The sequence below is a fragment of the Oryza glaberrima genome, chromosome 1, assembly GCF_000147395.1.
Source record: "Oryza glaberrima chromosome 1, OglaRS2, whole genome shotgun sequence".
Classification (NCBI taxonomy): Eukaryota; Viridiplantae; Streptophyta; class Magnoliopsida; order Poales; family Poaceae; genus Oryza; species Oryza glaberrima.
Window position 1 is genome coordinate 3,374,402 of NC_068326.1, and position 22,472 is coordinate 3,396,873.

Genomic DNA, 22,472 nt, shown 5'->3' on the forward strand with positions numbered 1-22,472 from the left:
TGAAAATTTTCAAGTCAATATTTAAAAACTTTCAACTCAAAAAACACGTGTGCTAAAAGATTAAAAAAAGTAATACGAAAAAAGCACAAAAAACGCGAAAAGAAAAAACGCAGAAGAGAAAATGGAAAAACCGGCGCTAAAGATTGGTTAACGAAAAAAAAAAAATCTCGCGCCCGCGTGGACCTTGTGGGCCGGGAGTGCGCGCCGGCAGCGCGGGCGCGCGAGTTAGCAAAACCGATTGGGGGCCGCCGGCGCACCGGCGAAGATAGCAGGTGGCCGCCTGGCTGGCCCACGAACGGCACGACCGCGACCGTTGGGCCGCTGCCACATAGCTTATTATGGGCCTAATATCCACAGAGAAATCGGACCGGTGCACAAACTTGGGCTTCATTTTGGCCCAACAAGTCAACAACAGCTATGGTACCTTAGCTCATCATCAGACAGGGAGGCAGATGCTCGGCGACGGCAGCCGCCTCCGCCTCGACGGCTCAAGAGATTCTGCGGAAACCGCCGCCGCTTGTTCCGGGATCCTCGTGTGCAGACTGCAGGGTACCATCGCTTTGATGATGATTTGAGTTTTTCCCAAAACCAACTGTTTTTATCTCAAAACGCGAGACATTTGCAGCAATCATAGGGCAGCACCTGACGTGCGACGACAATGCAATATACTACTTCGTACACGCATAACAAAAATTGTTGTACCTTCTTCGTAAGCATTCAACAATGTTCTGATAATTGCGTGGAACTGAATCAACTGATACAATGTTCAGGGGTTGTGAGTAGCATCAGATAGATAAGGGATATACTAGTTGGTTTTCCATCGTAGAGGTTAGTGTGAGCGCGACAGTCAGCTGGCTGTCGATTGGTGAGAGTTCCGTGAAGTGCATTCTTTACATTTCATCACATATCCAACAAAATAGTGCAGCGCTAAGAAAAGTTCCTGCTTAGCTGACGATTATGCGGTTATTCTGCCTCACTGCTCATCTGGAGGTTTCGCCATTAATTCCCTAGCTTTCCTACAAAAGATTTGGACGACAAAAAATGTCAGTTATAACAACCCAAAGCGTAAAATTGACCCAAAGATGGAAGAATGGCATATAAAACCCAAAAAAAACAGTTAGAGTGTTGAGTTGCTTCAGTTGCAGTAAATGTGGGCATAATCACAACAGAATGCCAGTACTAATGGTCATGCCAGTACTCGAGCGAAACAGAAGATTACCTTAGTTCCCTCTCAATCTCGACATTCCCAGTATCTAATTTTTGCGCATCCATGAGAGCATCACACGCATGTTTGTACTCCTGGTTTTAGAGTAAATCAGGACACCGACCATAATACCAGGATCACAAAACGTTAACTGCAGTGAGTCTTACCTTGAGTAGCATGTGAGCTGCACCCTGACGGTAGCAAGCTTTTGCCCAGTTAGGCCGCATCATTCGGCATCTGTAAGCATCAGAAAGAGCACCTTCACCATCACCCATGAGCAATCTACAGATGCTCCTGTTTGCGTACAAAACTGCAGTCGGTCCGTGAGCTATTGCCTATGCTCAAGCATCAGATAAACAAATCATTCCCAAGCTTAAGAATAACATACAAAAACATTATAACAACAATAATTGATTAGCGTTAACAATCAGAAATAAGGTGCAAGAAATTACCAGATCATATATTTTTGCTGCAGCGGCGTAATTCTTCTGCTTGAATACCAAATCTGCCTGTGCCTTCAAAACGACTTTTCTACTCTCCTTCTGATGTTGATCCTAAACAACGTAAACAATAGTATCTTGATGCAAATCTGAAGTTAACTTTTGAAATTTTGAATATCAGAACATTTATTTAGGATTACAAAGCTAAACCAGTACTATTAACCAGTACTGTTAAGCCATGATCCTTCTATCTAGTACTATTAAATGCCGTTGATATGTAAGCTAAACCAGTTTTACAGCCTAACAAGCATCAAAGACGTGAAGTGGTGAAATAGAGCTCTGCAATGCAAAGTGCATGGTAAGCAACATGAAATATGAGCAGAGAGCATAGCAGGACCTTCAGTACAGAAAGATCAAAAGTGCATATCTGTATGAAACGTACCATTGGCTTTGTATTTTTGACTTTTGCATGAGCGATTATTCCATTAACACTCCAGTTTGGGACATTTGGAATTGGAGAAGTCAATGGAAATAGCATTTCAACTTCTTCCCTGCAATCACGTAATGCAGCATGCTCTATTGGCAACCAACCCAACTGCACAAGCACAACAGAATGAAGAAAAATAGTTTCATACAGCGTAATTCAGCAAGGAACCTAAAACAAACAATATTGGTGAAATCAGTGTATGGCCTATTATCACAATCTGTGGCTTTCAAGTTTCAACCAAACGACTCATTGCGTCCCAAAAAACCATGGTCTGTAGGTTCAAAGCTGGCCATGGGCTTTTTGGACATTGATATGAACTTCTATCAAAATGGTCTTTTGGATATAGGCTGGATTTGAGAACTCGTCGGTTGCTGAAAGGTCATCCATGCTTTGTACAACTCGTAAGATATACTTACACATACAATAAAATAAAAGAACACAGGTTCAGATAATCCATAGGAAACTACAAAATATGCAAATCATAAGTGCAATGTTTTTGTTAAATTAGGCCCTCTTAGGATGTGACAAGGATGAATATTAAATATGGGACACGTAAAACAAGAAAACCATTAGTGTATGATTAATTTAGTTTTAATTATTTTAAACTTGAAAATGGATTTATTTGATATTTTAAAGCAACTTCTATATAGAAAGTTTTCGCACGAAATACATAGTTTAACAATTTGAAAATTTTGCTAACAAAAACCGAGGTAAAATCTGTATCTTAATCATAAACTGACATGACCTTAGACAAAACATTAATAAAACACAAAAGAATCAGACTTATAGACCAAAGTGGAGAAGCAACAACTGACTCAGAAGAATAGAAAACATACATCATCAGGAATATTGGGGTTTGCTCCAGCCTTCAGAAGAAACTGAATGAAGTTAGTATAGCCTCCCTGCGACGCAGCAAGCATCAAAGGGGTTACAACTGTACCCTTGCCATTAACATCAGCACCAGCCTGAGAAAAGCATTGTGCAATAGAATATTTAGCTCCATAAGTTCATGGAACAAATGTCTTGAGTTAGCAAAATTAAAACACAGCATTAGTTGACCAAATATAGACTCAATAAAACACTGACCTTTATGAGTAGCTTCATACACTTCAATGATCGGTAGATAAGGGAACTCATCAGGGGACTACCGGCTCCATTATTGATAATTACGTTAGGCTGAAAGCAGAATATAAGTATTTAGCCTAAATACAGCCTGAAAGCAGAATATGTGAAAGAAAAAGGAAAAGCAATATAATGCTCTAACTTTTTTTTTCTGATTAGCGTTTGCCACTTTTTATAAGTCTAACTGTTGAAGTTAGCAACTTTCGCTGTTGAGAATTAAAGTTGCATTATGTGCATATTTTACAGACTTTTTACTACAATAGAAAAAAATATTACACATGAAACCATAATTATTATAATCAGAGTTCAGATGTAGTCAATGCCACATTTACTCAAATTTCATGAAGCCAAACTGAAGCTACTGCATTGGAATAGAAGAGATTTTAGTGCACATTTAGTGAAGTCAATATCGAACCAGAAGGTCAGCAATGAGGTAGATGAAGGTACAAATATGCCATGATGATCCTAAAGCATTTCAATCATTAAAGAGATGAGTAGATAAAAGAGCAGGATAATAGCTTATATAAGTGCCATGAATTGAACACCTAAACTCCCATGCTCTTTCCCAAAAAAACATCAGCCAACCTTATTTAGAGCATGCCAAATGGCAATTTTAGGACTTAGGAGTATTACTCAAAGGTCAGCGGTATAATAATAATCACAATGCAGGTGGAAGATGCTATGTACGCGGTGTGGCCGCGTCGATCAGGGGCCTCAGTAGCGTGTGCTACGTGTGGTATCCTAACTCTCGTCACAATAATTCATTTCATAACCAAAAAAAAAGAAAGAAAAGAAATAATCCTTTTTAAGACCTAGAAATCCCATATGATCTAAGATCCTCTATAAAATGTCAAAATAAAAACCAAAAGGATAGATTATGCACTGCAATATCTGAGAATGGGTCAATCCAAGCAAACAGAACAGTCCCATCAGTGCAGTGGCGCAGGCAGCGTGGGGGCTGGGGGGTCTATAGACCCCCTACCCCCCTAATAAATCATTAGAGCCCCCATTAAGACCCCCCTAAAATTTAAATCCATATATCTATTAAAGGGGGCTAAAATAGACTTTATCTTAGATTGTTAGAAGGCCCAAAAGGCTGAGAAGCCCCCACTATAATTTTATCCTGGCTCCGCCACTGCATCAGTGTACATCAGCTAATAAGCTAACTATCTAAGTGGAAAGCAAAACAAATATCTATCTATCCAAACTAGCAGTGAGAAAAAGGAAGAGGAAATAAGAAATAGTGGCAACTACATACATCTGCCTTGTGATCCAACAAAATCTTCAGTGTCTTATCCTTGCCATTGTTAGAAGCATGAAAGAGTGGTGTTCCAAGGCCACAGTCTATGTCAACAGGTATCCCTTTTGAAAGCAAGAACTCTGTTACCTTACAGCATCCTGCAGTGAATGAGATGGGCCATAAATCATGGGGAAACTATATAAATTGAGTTATTTGAATAAACAGTTAGTACCAGTACAATGGACAAATCACAATAGATTACATGTGAGATGTGACCGAGTATAAACAGAGCAAACCTATACAACTTTGAGTGGTGATATATAAACTAAAAGTATCTAGATTAGCAACACAACAAAAGATAACTGTGACGACATGGTTGAATTAAATGTAATCTATTAATAGTAATGCAGTATCGTAGAATCTTGTACAACAATATAATTGGTAATATAACAAGGAATTGGATAGTGTTCATATCAAGGGAGACCTGTGCCAGCAGCATGGTGGAGAACTGTGCATCCTCTAACATCTGCTTTTGTTACATCACCACCATGATCAAGAAAATACTGCACCGTAGGAACATCACCAGACTCAGCAGCGGCCATAAACGGTGTTATATCTGTAATAAACAGCACATCAGTACACTTGGCACATTATACTGCCAAAACATAGACATGGCAGCCGCCAATTTCATGAAAGGATGGTAGAGTTAGATAATAACCTTCTTTTCCAGCAATATTCACGTCACCCCCCAATTCCTCCACCAAGAACTTGCAAACATTCAGATGGCCCTGGCATGCCGCGGCGTGCAGCACCCCAATCCCATGCTTGTTAAGAGCTAAGACTGCATCCTGGGTCTTTCCTTTCTCGATCCCAAGGCTCTTTAAAATACCTTCTCGCAAATAAGAACAAAAAGAAGTCATCACAGTGAGGAAGATAATCTGCGAATGAACAGATTAACTAGGTAGAACTCGAAAAAGTGACGAATACGTGCAACGTGCAAGAACCTCACTGAGTCATGTGAACATATACTTGCCACTTGAAAAACATTTGTGTAGAGTACTACCTGCTACTCATCACGCATTACCACTTGGAGAGGTAACTGTAATAGAAAGATGATCACAACGTTGTCGCATTTATCCAACGCAATTACGCAAGGACTTGCTACGATAAAAGCCTGTCAGATTTTGCAATTTCTAGATAAAATGGCATGCATCTCCAGTAATCCATAGACCTGGCTGTTAATTCCTTCACGCAGGGTCAAAAATCCACGCAACCTAAACATAACCGAAAATAAAATGCGGGAAATTCCCAAAGGCAACGAGTGCTAGATACAGCATTTGCAGCAACGCGGCAAGCCTAAAACCCTTCCTTCCAAAATTCCATGGCCAAATCAATTAACAGTACAGCCATCGCCAAGCGCTCCACACAAGGACACACATGCATCACCCAAACCTAAGGGAGGAAAAGCACGCAACGCAGGCGCATGCAAAAGGGGGGCCAATGTATAGACGCATCGATCGGGGGGGGGGGGGGGGGGATCGACGCGGCGGAGAAGAAGGGGAGGAGGAGGAGGAGGAGAGGAAGCAAGCCTACCTTTGAGGCGTCCGAGGTTCCCGTCGAAGGCCGCCCTCAGGAGAGCGCTCTGACCTGCGAACAAACCGAGAAATCGCCATTAGACCACATGGCCGAGGAGCTAGCGACCCGATCGAGCTAGGAGGAGATGCGGAGAGGTGGGGGGAGGCTGGACGAACTGGTGCCGTCGTCGGTGGGGCGGCAGTAGACGAACGGCGCCGCCATGGCCGCGAGGAGGGAGGAAGCTTGCAGGAGAAGGAGGACGAGGAGCGGAGTGGGTGGGGGTGGGGGGTTTTGGTTTGGTTTTGGTGCACTGGACCCGGTGCACTCGTGGGCCTCGTGGACAAGGTGCACGGAGCCGTTTTGCTACACTCGCTCTCGCAGATGGATGGTCTATGAGTATGACATAGGTGGCCCATTGCACGGGGGTTGGGCCCTGTTTAGTTTTTGAAAAAAAAAATTCACACTGTCACATCGAATATTTGGACACATGTATGAAGCATTAAATGTAGATAAAAAATCAATCACACAGATTACATGTAAATTATGAGAAGAATCTTTTAAGTCCAATTGTGCCATGATTTGATAAGTAGTGCTCCAGTAAACATTTGCTGATGACGGATTAATTAGGCTTAATAAATTCATCCCGCAGTTTTCTGGTGGAATCTGTAATTTATTTTGTCATTAGACTACGTTTAATACTTCAGATATATGTCCGTATATCCGATGTGACAACCAAACCCAAAAACTTTCCCCAACTAAACAGGGCCTTAGTTTCGGGAAAGAACCGACCCCCCCCCCCCCCCCCCACCTTGGCAGAAATAAAAGAGAAAAAAACAGGTTGTTTTATGTCGAACTCTCCTAGGTTAGACTCTTTTTCTTTAGACGTAGAGAGTATATCAGTGCAGATCTTATTTATGTGCATCCCTTGCTATGACTAATCTTGTCTACAAACCTACGGTGGATTGGAGTGCAGTAGCCCCTCCCCTATCACGCACTGAAATATGTCCCCTTTACCCCTCTCTTTGCTTGCATCCATTTGATCCCAATACAACAGATCAGAGAGAAAAAAAAATCAGATCCTTCAATCTATATAGGTATCAAGTACTCCATAAATGCCCAAACAGCACCACCCCTGTTGGGGCAAACAAAATGCCAAGCCATTCGATTTAGGGATTTGCTACCCATTACAAATACACCAACAAATCAAACCCTTAATTAGTTGCCTCCAAAGTGTAGAAACGAGACTCATGGTGACGACTATATATAGCCATCTCGTCGACGGTGTTAACCTCCCGTCGGTGCCTTGGTGGATTCACGAGGAATGTACTAGGGTCTCATATTTTCGCTTATACTTATATTTATTAGTCAAAATTTAAAATTTCAACCTTAAATTTAGAGCTAATTCTAAAGGTTTTTTAGGGTTAATTGGATCCATACCATTATAATTTTATCTGTTTTGAGATATACCATTACTATTTACAAAATTGGATCCATGCCACTATTATTTAACATGTGTTTGAGATGTACCACTACACACCCTTTCAATGCAAATTCTTTTTTTTTTACCAAACTGCATACCATTACTATTTGAGATGTACCACTACATACCATTACTATTTTTTATTTTACAGACCCCTTTGCCGAGATTGTGCCCTTAAGCAGGGGCGAACCCAAGGGGGTGCTGGGTGTGCACCGGCTTACCCAGAAAAAGTGAAAAGAAATTAGGCTGCGTTCGGGAGGAGGGGTTCCTCCCCGGCACGCAAAACGAAGCACGCGTTATTACATAATTAATTAATTAATTAAGTATTAGCTAATTTTTTAAAAAATAGATTAATTTGATTTTTTAAACAACTTTCATATAGAAACTTTTGCAAAAAAATACACCGTTTAGCAGTTTAAAAAGCGTGCGCGCGGAAAACGAGGGAGAGGGGTTAGATAAGAACAGAGCCTTAGGGCATCCACAATGTGACCAAAAAGTAGTCCTTATAACTCTATATAGGTACCTTTACCATTGTGAGAGGTGGCATTAGAAAGAGCCATATGATAGGGCATCACCAATGTATATGGACCAAGTAGTCCATATAGGTGGGACCCACATAAGTGGTCTTTTGTTATTTCTATTTCCACAATGTATATAGATAGCAATTGACATTAAGATGGGACCCACACTCTAAAAAAATTACTTCCAAATGCTATAGTTCTCTCATGAAAGAAGCAAAAGGAGAGAGATAGTATATTTTAATCTATATGGGTGGTCTTTATAGCTATGGGTAGCTTATTATATGGCTCTTCCTAATGCCACCTCCCACAATGGTAAAGGTACCCATATAGAGTTATAAGGACTGCTTTTTGGTCATATTATGGATGCCCTAAGCTACCCATAGCTATGAAGACCACCCATATAGATTAAAATATATCATCTCTCTCCTCTTGCTTCTTTCATGTGAGAGAACTATAGCATTTGAAAGTATTTTTTTTAGAGTGTGGGTCCCATCTTAAGCCAATTGCTATCTATACACATTGTAAAAATAGAAATAATAATAGACCACTTATGTGGGCTCCACCTATATGGACTAGTTGATCCATATACATTGTTGATGCTCTAGATCTAGTATTAGAAAGTGCGGGAAAACAATACTGGGTGCCTCGTTGTATGAAGACCAAATCCCGAGAGCCTATACTTGCTCCACACAACCCACCATTCGAGCAAAAATGTTTGCAAGTATGATGCGTTCGTTCGTTCTCTGCCTCTTTGTTTTCGCACACAGGGTTTCTCCTTTCTCGTGCTTCTTGCGGCGTTGGCGCGGCGCCAAGGCAGCAGCGCGAGCGCGGCACATCAACCGGGCGACGAGCCAACGAGACGGCAAGGCAACAACCAACAGTACGAGGTAGCCGCCTTGCCGGCAAGGACACAGGCGCGCAGGGCGGCACCACGGCCGCGTCCAGGTCCAGCAACAGCAAGGCAACCAGGTACAGCGAAGCCACACAGTTCAGCACTAGTCTCTAAGATCCAGCCCTTCAACAGTCCAGCTAGCCTCCATGTATACCATTTCAGATTTTCAGTATTTCACTTGGAGTCTTACATTACGAGGGAAATCAATTAGAATTTGAGAGTTGAAGACATATTTTTCTGATTTGTAGGCAGAGAGCAATTTGGATTAATCACATATGAAGAGGAACATAGGGTGTTATTTCTTTCTTTAGCAAAAAGAAGGCACCAAAGAATTCAGATTCCACATCTCCTAGATCATGTACAGGTCTTCACATTTCTGATGGGATGGGGAAAATGACAGGAAATGAAAGAAGATTAGAAATGAGACTTTGCAATTGGTGTTGTTTATGATGTGAATCCAAGAGCATCTAATCCATTTTTAAAGTGAGGAAGTGGTTTATGATCCTGAACTTCAACATGATCCATCAAAGAGGATGCCCATCTTTACTATGATGTATTGTGATAAATTAAGACTAAACTTACTTTTGATTGTGTGGGCACACCCAGGATGAAAATCCTGGGTCCACCACTGCCCTCAAGGCCTCAATTTAACCACTTGTTTACTCAAGTAATCAAGTAGAGCAATACGACTGTTTACTCATATATATAATCAGGTTGAGCAGTGCCACAGCAACAAAAATATGAAAATAATAAGAACAAAGAAACAAAGAAACACAATCCATAATCCTGTTTTAGCGTTCACGAGCAAACATATAAACATAAATATGGAGGTGCCATAATCTGCCCAAGATTCTTTCCGAACATATAATTTACTGTAGCACGCAGGAGCTCACATCCTAGTCTGTTTGATGTATCCAATCTTCAAACTGGTAAAACAATTCCTCAATCTCCAGTTATATTCCTAGTTTATCAACTTCCTGCCTGAAATTAAGATTCAGAGAAATGGTTCAGTTATATTTTTTAAAAGAAGTTCATGCTTTTCTATAAACTGTTGAGAAGACGAAATAAAAACATGCAAACAAACATCGATTTTGTATAAACTGTAGCATGGGTTATAGAGGGATTCAGGACCAAGTAATTAAAGGGAGCAAGAAACGTTGGTGCTGCTAAATAACTAAATCCTAGCCACAATTATATTCATCTAAAATCATGCTCTTGCCTGATCAAGCGATCACAACGTCAATGTTGTATAAACATAAATGAGCAGAACAATTCACTTCAAACTAGGAAAATTCTGTACAACATGCAACCAAAAGAACAGTATGGCATGCATTTTGGAAACTAGACATGAAATTATTACCTTTTCATGGTTTGTCCAGACAGGTAATATGGCATTTCACTGGAGATGAAGGAGAGTCTCTCAGACATCCTTCTGGCAGTCATGTAGGTGGTGTTCTGATGAGACGAGCTTCCATTCTTAGAATAACCAGTACAATCTAGTAGAATCTTCTTCTTCATGTGGACCTTGATCATCCATGTTGTGGCTTCAGGGACAATGTAGTTGCCCTCGTTCAACAAGAAGCAAACGGTGTAAGGGTTTTCCATGTCAACAATAGGGAATTCTGGTTGGACATTTGGAAGACGGTTTTCACAATCGAGGTCCCAAAGTTGGGCAGCATCCAGTGTGGCATCTTCTCTCCATGTTTCGTCCTCGCACCACGACCACAGGGTTATGCTGAAACTGCCACCACATTGGTTGATATTGACGAACTTGATGCCATGGTGGGTGGCACACACATTACGGGAAGCTTCAGGGCATCCTCGCCCACGCTCACTGTCATAAGGGTTCCCCATAACCGGATCGACCGGAAGTGGTACATACCATAGAGCAGGCTCCTGTGGGTCTCCTCCTGGATGTGCCATTTTGGCAACAATCATCCCTCTCAAGTAGTCCACCCAGATCAAGTAGCGACGTCGGTAGGATAACACTGAATCAGTTGACCACCAGCCGGCACCATGGATATGGTCAATCCGCACATCCCTGAAGACTCTCCAGTCGTCGGAGCCAGAGAAAAACATGTAGATGTTAGCTGCAGAAGGTTGGTATGACCTTCTCTCCATCTCGGCCACAACGAACGAATCCTTGCTGCAGGACAGAACACCCATGGCCACCCTACTCATGATGCGTGGCCGAGGATTGTCTCTGCCCGAAGCCCCCTTCCAGTAGCAAACGGGCAGCCGCATCAAGGAGGGTTCCCCGCTGGCCTTGGCCTTGTAGACGAAGTAGTCGATGTCGATGGGGCGAGGGCACTTGGCGGTGGAGATGATCTCGAGCAGCACGATGTTTGCCGTGCGCAGCGATGACGTAAGGGTAGGACGTGGTCCCCTCCGATGGGCGGGGCCCTTGCGGCCAGTCGAGGGTGAGGAGGGAGGTCTCCGGCGGCACCGCGAGCTCGAACGAGACGGAGATCTCCTTGCCGCCGGAGGTGTGGGAGGCCGCCGACGTGGTGCGGTCGCCGCGGAAGGAATCCCTCCGGGCACCGACCCGATTCAGGATCACCCAGGTTGGGTTGGAGTCGCCGGCGCCGTCCAACGACAGGGTTGAGGAGGACCGCTTCGGCCGCCCGTGGCCGCCGGGAATCTCCGTCTCCTTGGTCGGCGGCGTTGGTTCGCGATGGGATGCGTCGGCCCTGGCCGGTGATGGCCGGTGTACGGCCCGCGAACCGTCGGACGATCCCTTGCGCCGCCTGTGGCTGGGAATCCGTGCCCCCGTCCCCGTCTCCGTCTCCGTGGGGATCCGCATGGCGGCGGCGGCGGCGAGCGTTTGGTGTTTGGTGCGCGAAAGGGGAAAACAAAGGCGAGAGAAGCCGCGATCAGTTTTCGGCTCGGGCCCGAAAGTTGGCTCGTTGGGGTTAAATACACTCTTCATTGCAACCCCATACGGATACGGGGTGACACTGTCCGATTGATTTTCTTTTTTTTTATTTTTGTTTATCAGCAGAATTCCTGACCGTTCATCTACAAGATTGGTGCTTTATCCGGGGTCGCCATTTTGCATAGATAGAACCCCGTTTTGTCTCCCCGTTCCTCCTCCTCTACTCTACCTAAGCGAAACGGTATATTTAAAAAAAAGTAATTTGTGAATAAAATTTTTATAAATGTGTTTTTAGTAATCTAAAAGCAAAGGCTAAAAAATAAACTTTGATAAAAAAGGGTTAATTGGATCCATGTTTTGAGATATGCCATTACTATTTGCGAAATTAGAACCATGCCATTATAATTTAACATATATTTAAGATGTGTCACTACTTACCCTTTCAATGCAAATTCTAAATTTTTCGGACCAAACTGCCCTCGTCTTCTTCCTCCATCTCTCCTTCGTTCCCCTCTATTCTCTCTTCTCTCACCTCCGGCAAACTGAATCATTTATTCTAATTTGACATGGCCTTGGTTATTAATCGTTAACTATGCGCAATTGTGCAATTAATGTGCATACATAATTTACATGTCTAGCCATGCATTTTTTTTGACGCTGAGCCATGCATTGACGAGAAGAGTTCAATTTATCTGAACACATCGCTGAGATTAGCTTGCTCATTGACCTGTTACTGCCGCAGGCAGAGGCATCCATGACGCTGCGCTGGAGCTCAAGCAGCAGCAGCAACTGCGGCGAAGCTCCGGACCCACTCCCTCCGCGGAGCTTATCGCCATCGACGACCATCCCTGGCCTTACGGCAAGTGCTGATGCGTGCGGCTTGCCTAAGGTGAGAAGAGAGGGGGGAATGAAGGAGAAGATGAGGGCAGTTTGGTAAAAAAAAAAGAATTTGCATTGAAAGGGTATGTAGTGGTACATCTCAAACACATGTTAAATAATAGTGGCATGGTTCCAATTTCGTAAATAGTAATGGTATATCTCAAAACAGGTAAATTTATAATGGTATGGATCCAATTAACCAAAAAAAAATAAGGATGGGATTCTGTTAAGCATGTGATGATTTGTGAATTGGTCAATTCATATCAAAATGTTGGGATCCTGGATAAATGGATTCATAGATGGGAGTAGCTTTACATGGTAGTGCTGCACCGTATCCTTTCATAATCTTCTACTACGGTACTGCTGCATCACATTCGAATCAACTTCATATTGGTACTTCGGCGACTTCTGTGATCGAGGCCTCGAATCTTTTGTAACAGTTTTAGCGTTGCCGAGCTTCACCGGCCATGCGTTGCAGCGATGTGAAATGTTACTATCAATCGATGGCTACTCCACAATTGATGATCCCATCTGCACTCGTATTCACACTCTTTCCATTGATCAATGATATCAACCGCATTGAACCGACCATATCATTATAACTCTATTGTTTCTAAAAAATAATGGCTTATTAGTAACCCAAAAAAAATTATAGATAAAACTTAGTAGCATTCAAAAGAAAATGCCATGAAATAAACTAAAAATAAAATCAATTTTAAAATTAAGTTTTAAAATTTAAATTTTAGCTTATAAGTATAAGCGAAACGCTAGGGCTCTTTACTCCTGAGAATTGATGAAAGAAACAAAAAATAGATGTTTATGAAATAATCTTCAGGCCTTCCTCTCAATTCATTCCAGAACAATTCCAGTCAAAAAAAAAAAATCATTCCAGAACAAAATTTCCAGAATTCCCTTGCGTGATAGCAGCATGCGTCATAGCAGCATTAAACACCTGGAAGCAGAGAAAAAACACAATATTTTAACCAACCAAGTTTCAACTCTTGGAAATGAAGATTCACTGATCATGTGCTTCTACAAGCTCACAGAATGAAAGGAATTCTGGAACAGATCCAAACTCTTCCTTAATTGTCCCTTCGCCCCTTCTAAAGCTAGCCTTTCCTTTCCAATCTTAGTACAGTTTTCTTTTTTTTTCCTTTTCCTGATGTACTTTTTATCTTTTAACATATTACTACCACAATAGGGGTTCCCCCTACTTATTTCCCCCCAAAAACAGAATAGAGGGCTATACCACAACGAGGGATTACTGGTAACTGGGGGCAAGTCCCCCACCATTTTGATTTGGCTAAAGAAAGAACCAGAAAAGCAAAAACTACATCAAACATTACAGCACATGAAAGGAGCAGAGAGTTCAGAAAAATGTTTTCTTACCTTAGTGCTCAGACTTACATTTTTTGGAACTACGCCTCCGCGAACTGTTCTTTTGGGTAGAGTGACTTCTCTTTCTTTTCTTGGATGGGTTACCAGAGGTGCTGCTGTTACAATAACTTGAACACCTTTGAGATATTTTTCTTTTGCAACTAACTGAGTTCCTTCTTTTTCTTTTCCTTGGTGAGGAACCAGAAGAGCTACTGTCTGAAGAAGAACTGCAAGAGGAGCTACTGTCTGAAGAAGAACTGCAAGAGGAGCTACTGTCTGAAGAAGAACTGCTATAGCTAGAGCTACTGCCCGAAGACAAGTCACTGATGTAGGGCTCTAGAGCAGAGCAGGTCATTAACCTAAATAAAAAAAATCTTTTAGATTAAATTAATTTAAATTAACCTATATAAAAGAAAATAATAAGCTAAACTAATTCAACTAAAATATACATACGCGTATATTATATCAAATTTTTCTTGAATGAACATAACCATAACTTCAGCAAGAAAATCTCCCAGATACTTTGGCACCATTAGCTCAACCCCGCTATTACACTCAAACCATTGATAGGCTTCATAAATGGAATCAACTAACAAATCAATCTGCAAAAAATAAGATTCATGTTATTATTCCTTTCTCTCTCTCTCTCTCTCTCTCTCTCTCTCTAATTAATAATTACAAACATGAACTTTATGGGGTTATAATCACAAAAGAAACTATGAAATTATTATTAGAAACATGAGCCAAGATTAAACTTACCCACGAATGTTCTGTCGCATGAGTGTTATAATTTCTCACCAAATTAAAAGCCCCCATACCATTGGAATTGTATGTGATACTTTTTTTTTTTGCCCTTCTACAATCACATCGCGAAACAATGGAACATATATCAAATCATTGATCAAATTTGCTGGTAGCTTAAACTTGTTTGCAACTGCTCTGAAACGCAGTTTCTCATCTTCATGCCAACCTTCATAATTCCTTTTAATTTGATATACCAAATTCACTCGGTTCAGAGACAAGAACAATGACATATGTAGGTCAAAAACAAGTTGATGTTCCACCGTAAAAACGTCCACAGCTAAAGCATCAAACATCCGCAGAAGGTGCAGCAAGTAGGGAGGATGACCATTCTTTCAGACAAACATCTCTCTTATCATTGAAGCCAGCTTGGTGCAGTCATGATGCAGCCTGTGTGAGTTGAGCTTTTTCCACGGTTTTTTCTTTGTTCTAACTCTGCCACGGACCACTTTGAAACTATTCATGTCAAAGATCCCATCCCATGATTTCCCAGCAACAAATAATGTAGTGAACAGGTGTATCAAACTTGAAAGAATGATGCATCCCAGTTCAGTTAATTCTACACTAGTTGATCCATCTGGCAGTTTAACAGTCTTTAAGAATTCCTCCCCATGCTTGAGATAAAACTGAGATAGTGTTTTAGACTTTCTTTGACCATGGAACCTTTTTCTATGATGAAGCTTTCTTCCACCATGGAACCTTCGTCCACACCACGAAGCCTAGCGCGCATACAAATATTGGAGTCCTTTTCTATACCATAAGATGATAATGGCTTTCCTGCTTCTATTGTACTCAGATCATACATGAAGAAGTACCCAGAGATATCTAGATGCATCCGTTGCTCTACCTCCTCTCTTAAGAACTCTACATCTTTGTTGGTATCAATCTGCAATGATAATGTTCCATGTGGATGTTTCACAAAAACCTGGATAAATATTATAAACATCTTGAAGTTAAAAACATATGATGATATCTTAAGTATACATTTAAGTAACTAAAAGGAAGTATCAGCAATCAACATTCATATTGCATGCTCTAATAATAAGGATACTTAAAAACATATGATGATATCTTAAGTATACATTTAAGTAACTAAAAGGAAGCATCAGCAATCAACATCCATATTGCATTCTCTAATAATAAGGATATTTTGGTAACACTTACTTGTGTTTTTTTCATAACAGATGAAACATTTGGAGGTTTGTCTCCATAACTTGTAGTAGGCTTCTCATGATGTTCATCCTTGGACTCCATATCCTACAGATGGGAGGTGAAAAAAAAAACTTGAAATAAGAATTCATTGATAGTACAAGGAAATAGAGCTGAATAGATTAATTTGTGCCAAATAAGAAACCATAGAGCCAACACCATTTGGAATAAACAACGTTATCACTCCCAAGCTTAAGAAGAACGCATGAAAACTTTATTTCAACAGTCATTGATTTCCATTAATTTAATGCAATCCAAAGTGGATATTTGAAGTTTGAATAGCAGAACATTTATCTAGGATGATTTCCATTTATAAAGAAACTTAGCATTTTTATCTCCAACATTCTTCATAATTTTGTGGTTAGGCCTGTGGCATTCTTATGACGCAACTCAGGTGTGCTTGATGATATCAATCACTAAAAAAAACATCTAATTTTCACAATAACGTATGGAAAAGCCTGTGCATTAAACAATATTTAGTATGGAAAGACCAAAAGATCATTACTGTACATAAGTACATAACGTACCGTTGGCTTTGTATCTTTGAATTTTGCATGAGATTATTCCATTGATATTCCACTCTGGGACATTTTGAATTGGGGAAGTCAATGGAAATAGCATTTCAACTTCCTCCCTGAAATCATGTAATGCAACATGCTCTACTGGCAACCAACCCAACTGCACAACAGAATGAAGAGAAGTCATATCATACAGCGTAATTCAGCAAGGAATCTAAAAGACACCAAAATTGGTGAACGCCAGATTAAATTCAGAGTACAAATTATCACAAACTGTGGCTTTCAACCAAACAACTCCATATGTCCCCAAAAAAACCATGGTGTGTAGGTTAAAAGCTGGCCATGGGTATTTTGGATGTTGAAAAGGCCTTTTGGATATAGGCTCGATTTGTAGAGTCATTGGGCACTAAAATGTTATCCATGCTTTACACAAACTTTTTGTACTCGCAAGATATACTTACACATAAAATAAATAAAGAACACAGGCTCTGGTAATGATAGGAAACCACAAAGTGCACCTTTTGGTATAAATATTCAAATGATAAGTGCAATACAGCTAGCATAGTCAAAGCAGCCTCAACTTATAATCATGAGCCAACCTTACTTCTAGAGAAGGCCAAATTAAATGGCAATTTTAGGAGCTAGGATAATCCTTGAGGGTAAGAGATATAATAATAATCACAATAATTCATTGCATAACATAATAAAGAAAAATCCTTTTAAGACCTGGAAATATAACTTTTAAATCACATCATCATATGATCTAAGATCCTCCATAAAATGTCAAAAGTAAAAAACCAAAAGTATGGATTATGCACTGCAATATCTTGGAATGGGTTAGTCCAAGCAAACAAAGCAATCTCATGCAAACACGCATCAGTGTACATCAGCTATAATCTAACTATCTAAGTGGAAAGCAAAACAAATATATATCTATCCAAACTAGCAGTGAAAAAAGGAAGAGAAAATAAGAAATAGTGGCAACTACATACATCTGCCTGGTGATCCAACAAAATCTTCAGTGTCTTGTCCTTGCCATTGTTAGCAGCATGAAAGAGTGGTGTTCCAAGGTCACAATCTATGCTGACAGGTAATCCTTTTGTAAGCAAGAACTCTGTTACCTTACAGCATCCTGCAGTGAAATGCAGTGAATGAGATGAGCCATAATCATGGGAAAGAAGTATTATACGAATTGAGCTATGCGAGTAAACAATCACCAGTACAACAGAAAACTGGCAACATATTACATGTGACCAAGTATAAATAGAGCAAACTTATACAACTTTAAGTGGCGATACATAGAAACTAAAAGATACCTAGATTAGACACACAAGAAATGATAACTGTAAAGTTATGATTGAATAAACGCCATCAATAGTATTGCAGTATTGACATATTGTGTAGAGCCTTGTGCAACAATACAATTGGTAATATAATAAGTAACTGGATATCGAGGGGTACCTGTGCCAGCAGCATGGTGGAGAACTGTGCATCCTTTATCATCTGTTTTTGTTACATCACCACCATGATCAAGAAAATACTCTACAGTTGGAACATTATCAGGCTCTGCAGCGGCCATAAATGGTGTTAAACCTGTGATAAACAGCACATTAGTATATACCCACACATCATATTACCAAATGTAGACATGGAAGCCAGCAAACTCACGAAAGGATGATTGAGATAGATAATGACCTGCTCCAGCAATATTCATGTCACCCCCAAATTCCTCCACCAAGAACTTGCAAACATTCAGATGGCCCTGGCAAGCCGCAGCGTGCAGCAACCCGATCCCAACCTTGTTAAGAGCTAAGATTGCATCCCGGGCCTTCCCTTTCTCAATCCCGAGTCTCTTTGTAGCACCTTCTCCCAAAGAAAAACCACAAAAACGCCATTACACTAAGGAAGAGAATGGACAGATTAACTAGTTATAGCCTATAGAAGCCTAGAACATGAAAAGGGAATGGCTAATGTGTGCAATTCGAAACAACCTCATTGAGTCATGTGCACCTATAACCTGTACTTTGCGACTTGAAAACATTTATATACCAGACTATACATCACATATTCACACTTGGACAGGTACAGGAATATGAAGTAGAAGCTGATAACAACGCGTTGTTGCATTTATCCAGCACAAGGGCTTGATACAATTAAAGCCTCAGATTTTTTGCAATTTTTAGATAAGATAAGTTGGAAACATCCGCTAATCCACAGGACAAAGTGTTGCGGCCTTCACGCACGATCAAATCCAGGCAGCCATAGCATCACGGAAAACAAAATGCGGCAAAATTCCCAAAAGCAACAGCGCAGCGCTCATGCAAAAACCCATCAATACGACCATCGCAAGGCACAAGCGCAACACGATCGATCGAGTACACAAGCGACGACAAGGGAGGCCGGAAAAGCACACGCAGGAACATGCAAAAAGGGGGCCATGTATACAAACATCGATCGGGTGGGATCGACGCGTCGGAGAAGAGGAGAAGTCCCAAGTTCCCGTAGAAGGCCGCCCTCCTCAGGAGAGTGCTCGCACCTGCGTACAAACCGAGAAAGATCGCCGTTAATTAGAAGCAGGACGAAGAGAGCCAACCAAGAGGTTAGAGAAGGTGCGGGATCTGGACGTACCGGTGGTGCTGAGGTAGACGAACGGCGGCGGCGGCGGCGGCGGCGCCATGGCTCGCCGCTCGCGGCGAGGAGCGGGGGATGGAGGAGGGAGGGATGGGTGGGGGAGAAAGCTTGCAGGAGAAGGAGGAGCCGAGTAGGTGGGGGGCTTTGGGGCGTGGGTTTTGCGGTCTACTGGACCCGGTGCACAGAGCTCGTGCTCGTGTCGTGTCGTGTCGTGTGGACCTTGAGCTCTCTTGAGTGTACCAAGACCCGGTGCATGGAGGGAGCCGTTTGCTCGGTCAGGAGGTGGGAGAGTTTTTTTTTTCACTTTTTGAACAATAGGCGAGGGAGTAGGAGACTTTGGCCTGTTCACTTTGATGCCATTTTCAACCGTACTAAATTTTGGTAAAATTGTCAAAAAAAAAAGTGGTTATATTTAGTTTGCTGCTAAATTTTGGTAGGATTTCTTATATAGTTACCAAAATTTGGTACCCTTGGAGACATAGTAAAAAAACCAGAGCGGCCCGGCGGTTCGACCGAAAAAAACGGGAACCAAGGACCTCGCCGGTTCGGTTTGCTTCCGGCGAACCGGCTGAACCGGGCGGCTTTTGTCCAGTTTGCTTCAAGGACCGTTCATGCAGTCGACCCGGTGAGAACCGGCTGAACCGGGCGGCTTTTGTCGAAAACCGGTGAACCGGCTGATTTTTGAACCGGCGGTTCGATTAGTGGGCCAAAGAGATAGGGCATGCCTTGTGGGGGATCGAACCTGGTTGGCTTGGTTACAAGCACTCACGCGTTACCATTGGGCTACACTGCTATACTTGTTTAGATGACCTAGTGAAATGATATACACGATAGTAACTAGTAGTCCGGTTCTGCAATTGACCCGGATGAACCGACGGTTGGACCACTGACCCGATGACCCAGCAGCCGCGACGGTTCAAGTACCGGTTTGGTTTTTTCTACTATGCTTGGAGAGACCATAGTTATTAGGACTGGATCGGATGTTGAACCGGTCGTAGCCTTAGTTCACGGTTTGATTGGTCCGACCGATTGAACCGTCGGGCCAACACGGTTTGAATAAACTTAGATACATAGTCTAACCACACAAGCATGCATAGCTCACTGGTGGGGTTCCTTGAGTCTAAAGGGGAGGTTGAGGGTTCGAACCACCTTTTTCTCCTATTTTCTTCCCTCTCCCTCACATTTCAAACCGCGGTTTTTACGCTCGCTCTCGCAATAAGATATAGTCCCTATTTACCCATGGCAATTAAGGATAGACCATGAGTGATAAATTTTAACTGCTATAGCTTAAAAGTGACAAAGGTGCCCATCGGTTGGCTTATTTATGGAATAAGCCAGACGGCATATCTGTGTAATAAGCCACCGTGTTTTGTGTTTTGTGCGCTCGCACGCAAACACATGGCATCATCATTTGGCTTATTTAGGAAAAAACCAAACAACATATTTACTGAAAATGTCAATTAGGCCTAGAGGGGGGGTGAATAGGCTAATTCAAAAAATTCAATTAAAAGCGGAAGCAGTAATTTTCGGATATTTTTGAAATTTTCAGATATATCCGAAAATTTTCGGAGTCAGCACAAATAGCAAAGTAAATCCTAGATCTAGTTGCCTACAACAAGAATATGCTAGCACAAACAGTAACTAGACCTATAGCGGCTCAAACAAGCAAAGCTAGTGGAGAGGGAGGAAGTAAAGTCACCAAAGATGAAGCTCACGAAGTTGTTCCCGAAGTTCGAATCCTTAGGGGATTCTACTCTCCGTTGAGGAGCTCACTAAGAGCCGGGTCTTAGCTAACCCTTTCCTCCGAGAGGTTGCACTAAGCATTCCTCCTTCCACTAAGGGTGTCTCTTCCCTTTCGGAGGTGAGATCCGACATTCACAAACTTCTCCTGGCCAATCACAAGTAGATCGGTGGCTCGGGAGCGACACCTAGCCACCTAGGAGTCCTCAACCTCCAAGAGTAACAAATGAAGCAAAGAACTCCCAGAGATGATGCAAGTGCTCACAAATCTTCACGAAGACAACAACAAGCACTCGCACAAACTCGAATCCACAACTCTCTCACACACACACCAAATCCAAATCGCACACGGGTGAGAGGGGAAACAAGAAAGCAAGGCTCAAAAGTGCTAGAGAGAGAGCAAGCCAAGGGCATAAATGATTGGAATGGAACCAGCAGCACTCACAAGTGAGGGGAGGGGGCTATTTATAGCCACAGCCCAAATCCTGCCCATTATGCACAATAATTGAGATTTTCGGATATTCCGAAAGATTTTTGGACATGTCCGAAAATTCTAGCTCAGCACCAACAGCGAAGTCAACGAAAGATTTTTCGGACATTCCGAAAACTTTTCGGACAAGTCCGAAAATTTCTAGTACTACAAAACATCGTTCTGGATGTTTTCGAAAAAGTCCGAAAATTGCTTTCGGACAAGTCCGAAAATATACAGAAGAGATTTTTGACTTTGCTGAAGTTTTTCGGAAACTCCGAAAATCAATTTCAGAAAAGTCCGAAAATAAACAGAACCACATTTGCCTTCACAGTCATTTTCAGAAAGTCAGAAAATGTTTTTCGGACATATCCAAAAATTCCCAGAAGCGAAAATTGGTTCTGTGCATTTTCGGAAAGTCCGAAAATGGCTTTCGGAAAACTCCGAAAATTTCCAGAACACACCAAACTGAGGAGAAACACTTTTAAAAATTGATTTTGAGCACTTTGATCACTCCTCATATGTCAATGTATCATCCCTCTTAATAGTGCGTCATTCCTATTGACTCAAACGAAAGAAAAAGGTACAATATACCATTTGCTCATTTGCCGCATCACACACATCAATGTTTTCGGCGGGATATGCATTACGCTAACTCATTGAGGACATAACAACATTCACATTTGCTTAAATAAAAATGTTAGTCCTCTCTAATCGTATTGTAATTAATCACCAAAATCATTAGGGGTATAGATGCACTTTCATTTACAATGGAAAATAATTCGTGAATAAAATATTTATATACGTGCTCTTAGTGATTTAAAAGAAAATACCAAAAAATAAACTACAATGAAAAAAAAAACCAAAATCAACTCCAAATTTAAGGGTGAGAAATTCAAATTTTGGCTGATAATCATAAGCATAAATGAAAAGACGAGACTCGCAGTGAGAAAGTGATATATCACAATTCACATGTAGGACGAGCTGCGTCTGCCCACAAACCCACATGTTG

The 22,472-nt window shown here is 41.6% G+C and overlaps 2 protein-coding genes and 1 pseudogene across 2 annotated transcripts; all 3 read right to left on the reverse strand.

Annotated features, from left to right (window-relative positions):
• Positions 1–693: 693 nt before the first annotated feature.
• LOC127754061 (palmitoyltransferase akr1-like) lies at positions 694–6,334 on the reverse strand. The gene is made up of 12 exons (XM_052279526.1): positions 6,245–6,334; positions 6,087–6,140; positions 5,212–5,382; positions 4,978–5,109; positions 4,512–4,651; positions 3,218–3,307; positions 2,968–3,096; positions 2,087–2,239; positions 1,657–1,758; positions 1,372–1,539; positions 1,220–1,299; positions 694–1,016 (listed from the first exon to the last, which is right to left on the reverse strand). The coding sequence occupies exons 1-12, from the start codon at positions 6,288–6,290 to the stop codon at positions 974–976; spliced, it is 1,308 nt and encodes a 435-aa protein (XP_052135486.1). The 5' UTR covers positions 6,291–6,334; the 3' UTR covers positions 694–973.
• Positions 6,335–9,644: 3,310 nt separating this feature from the next.
• LOC127754053 (uncharacterized) lies at positions 9,645–11,833 on the reverse strand (annotated as a pseudogene).
• A 1,126-nt stretch (positions 11,834–12,959) lies between these two features.
• Positions 12,960–19,337, reverse strand: LOC127754070 (uncharacterized). The gene is made up of 11 exons (XM_052279537.1): positions 19,249–19,337; positions 19,070–19,156; positions 18,316–18,483; positions 18,082–18,213; positions 17,613–17,752; positions 16,630–16,780; positions 16,058–16,150; positions 14,852–15,818; positions 14,546–14,694; positions 14,105–14,451; positions 12,960–13,667 (listed from the first exon to the last, which is right to left on the reverse strand). The coding sequence occupies exons 1-7, from the start codon at positions 19,295–19,297 to the stop codon at positions 16,131–16,133; spliced, it is 747 nt and encodes a 248-aa protein (XP_052135497.1). The 5' UTR covers positions 19,298–19,337; the 3' UTR covers positions 12,960–13,667; positions 14,105–14,451; positions 14,546–14,694; positions 14,852–15,818; positions 16,058–16,130.
• Between the last annotated feature and the right edge of the window lie 3,135 nt (positions 19,338–22,472).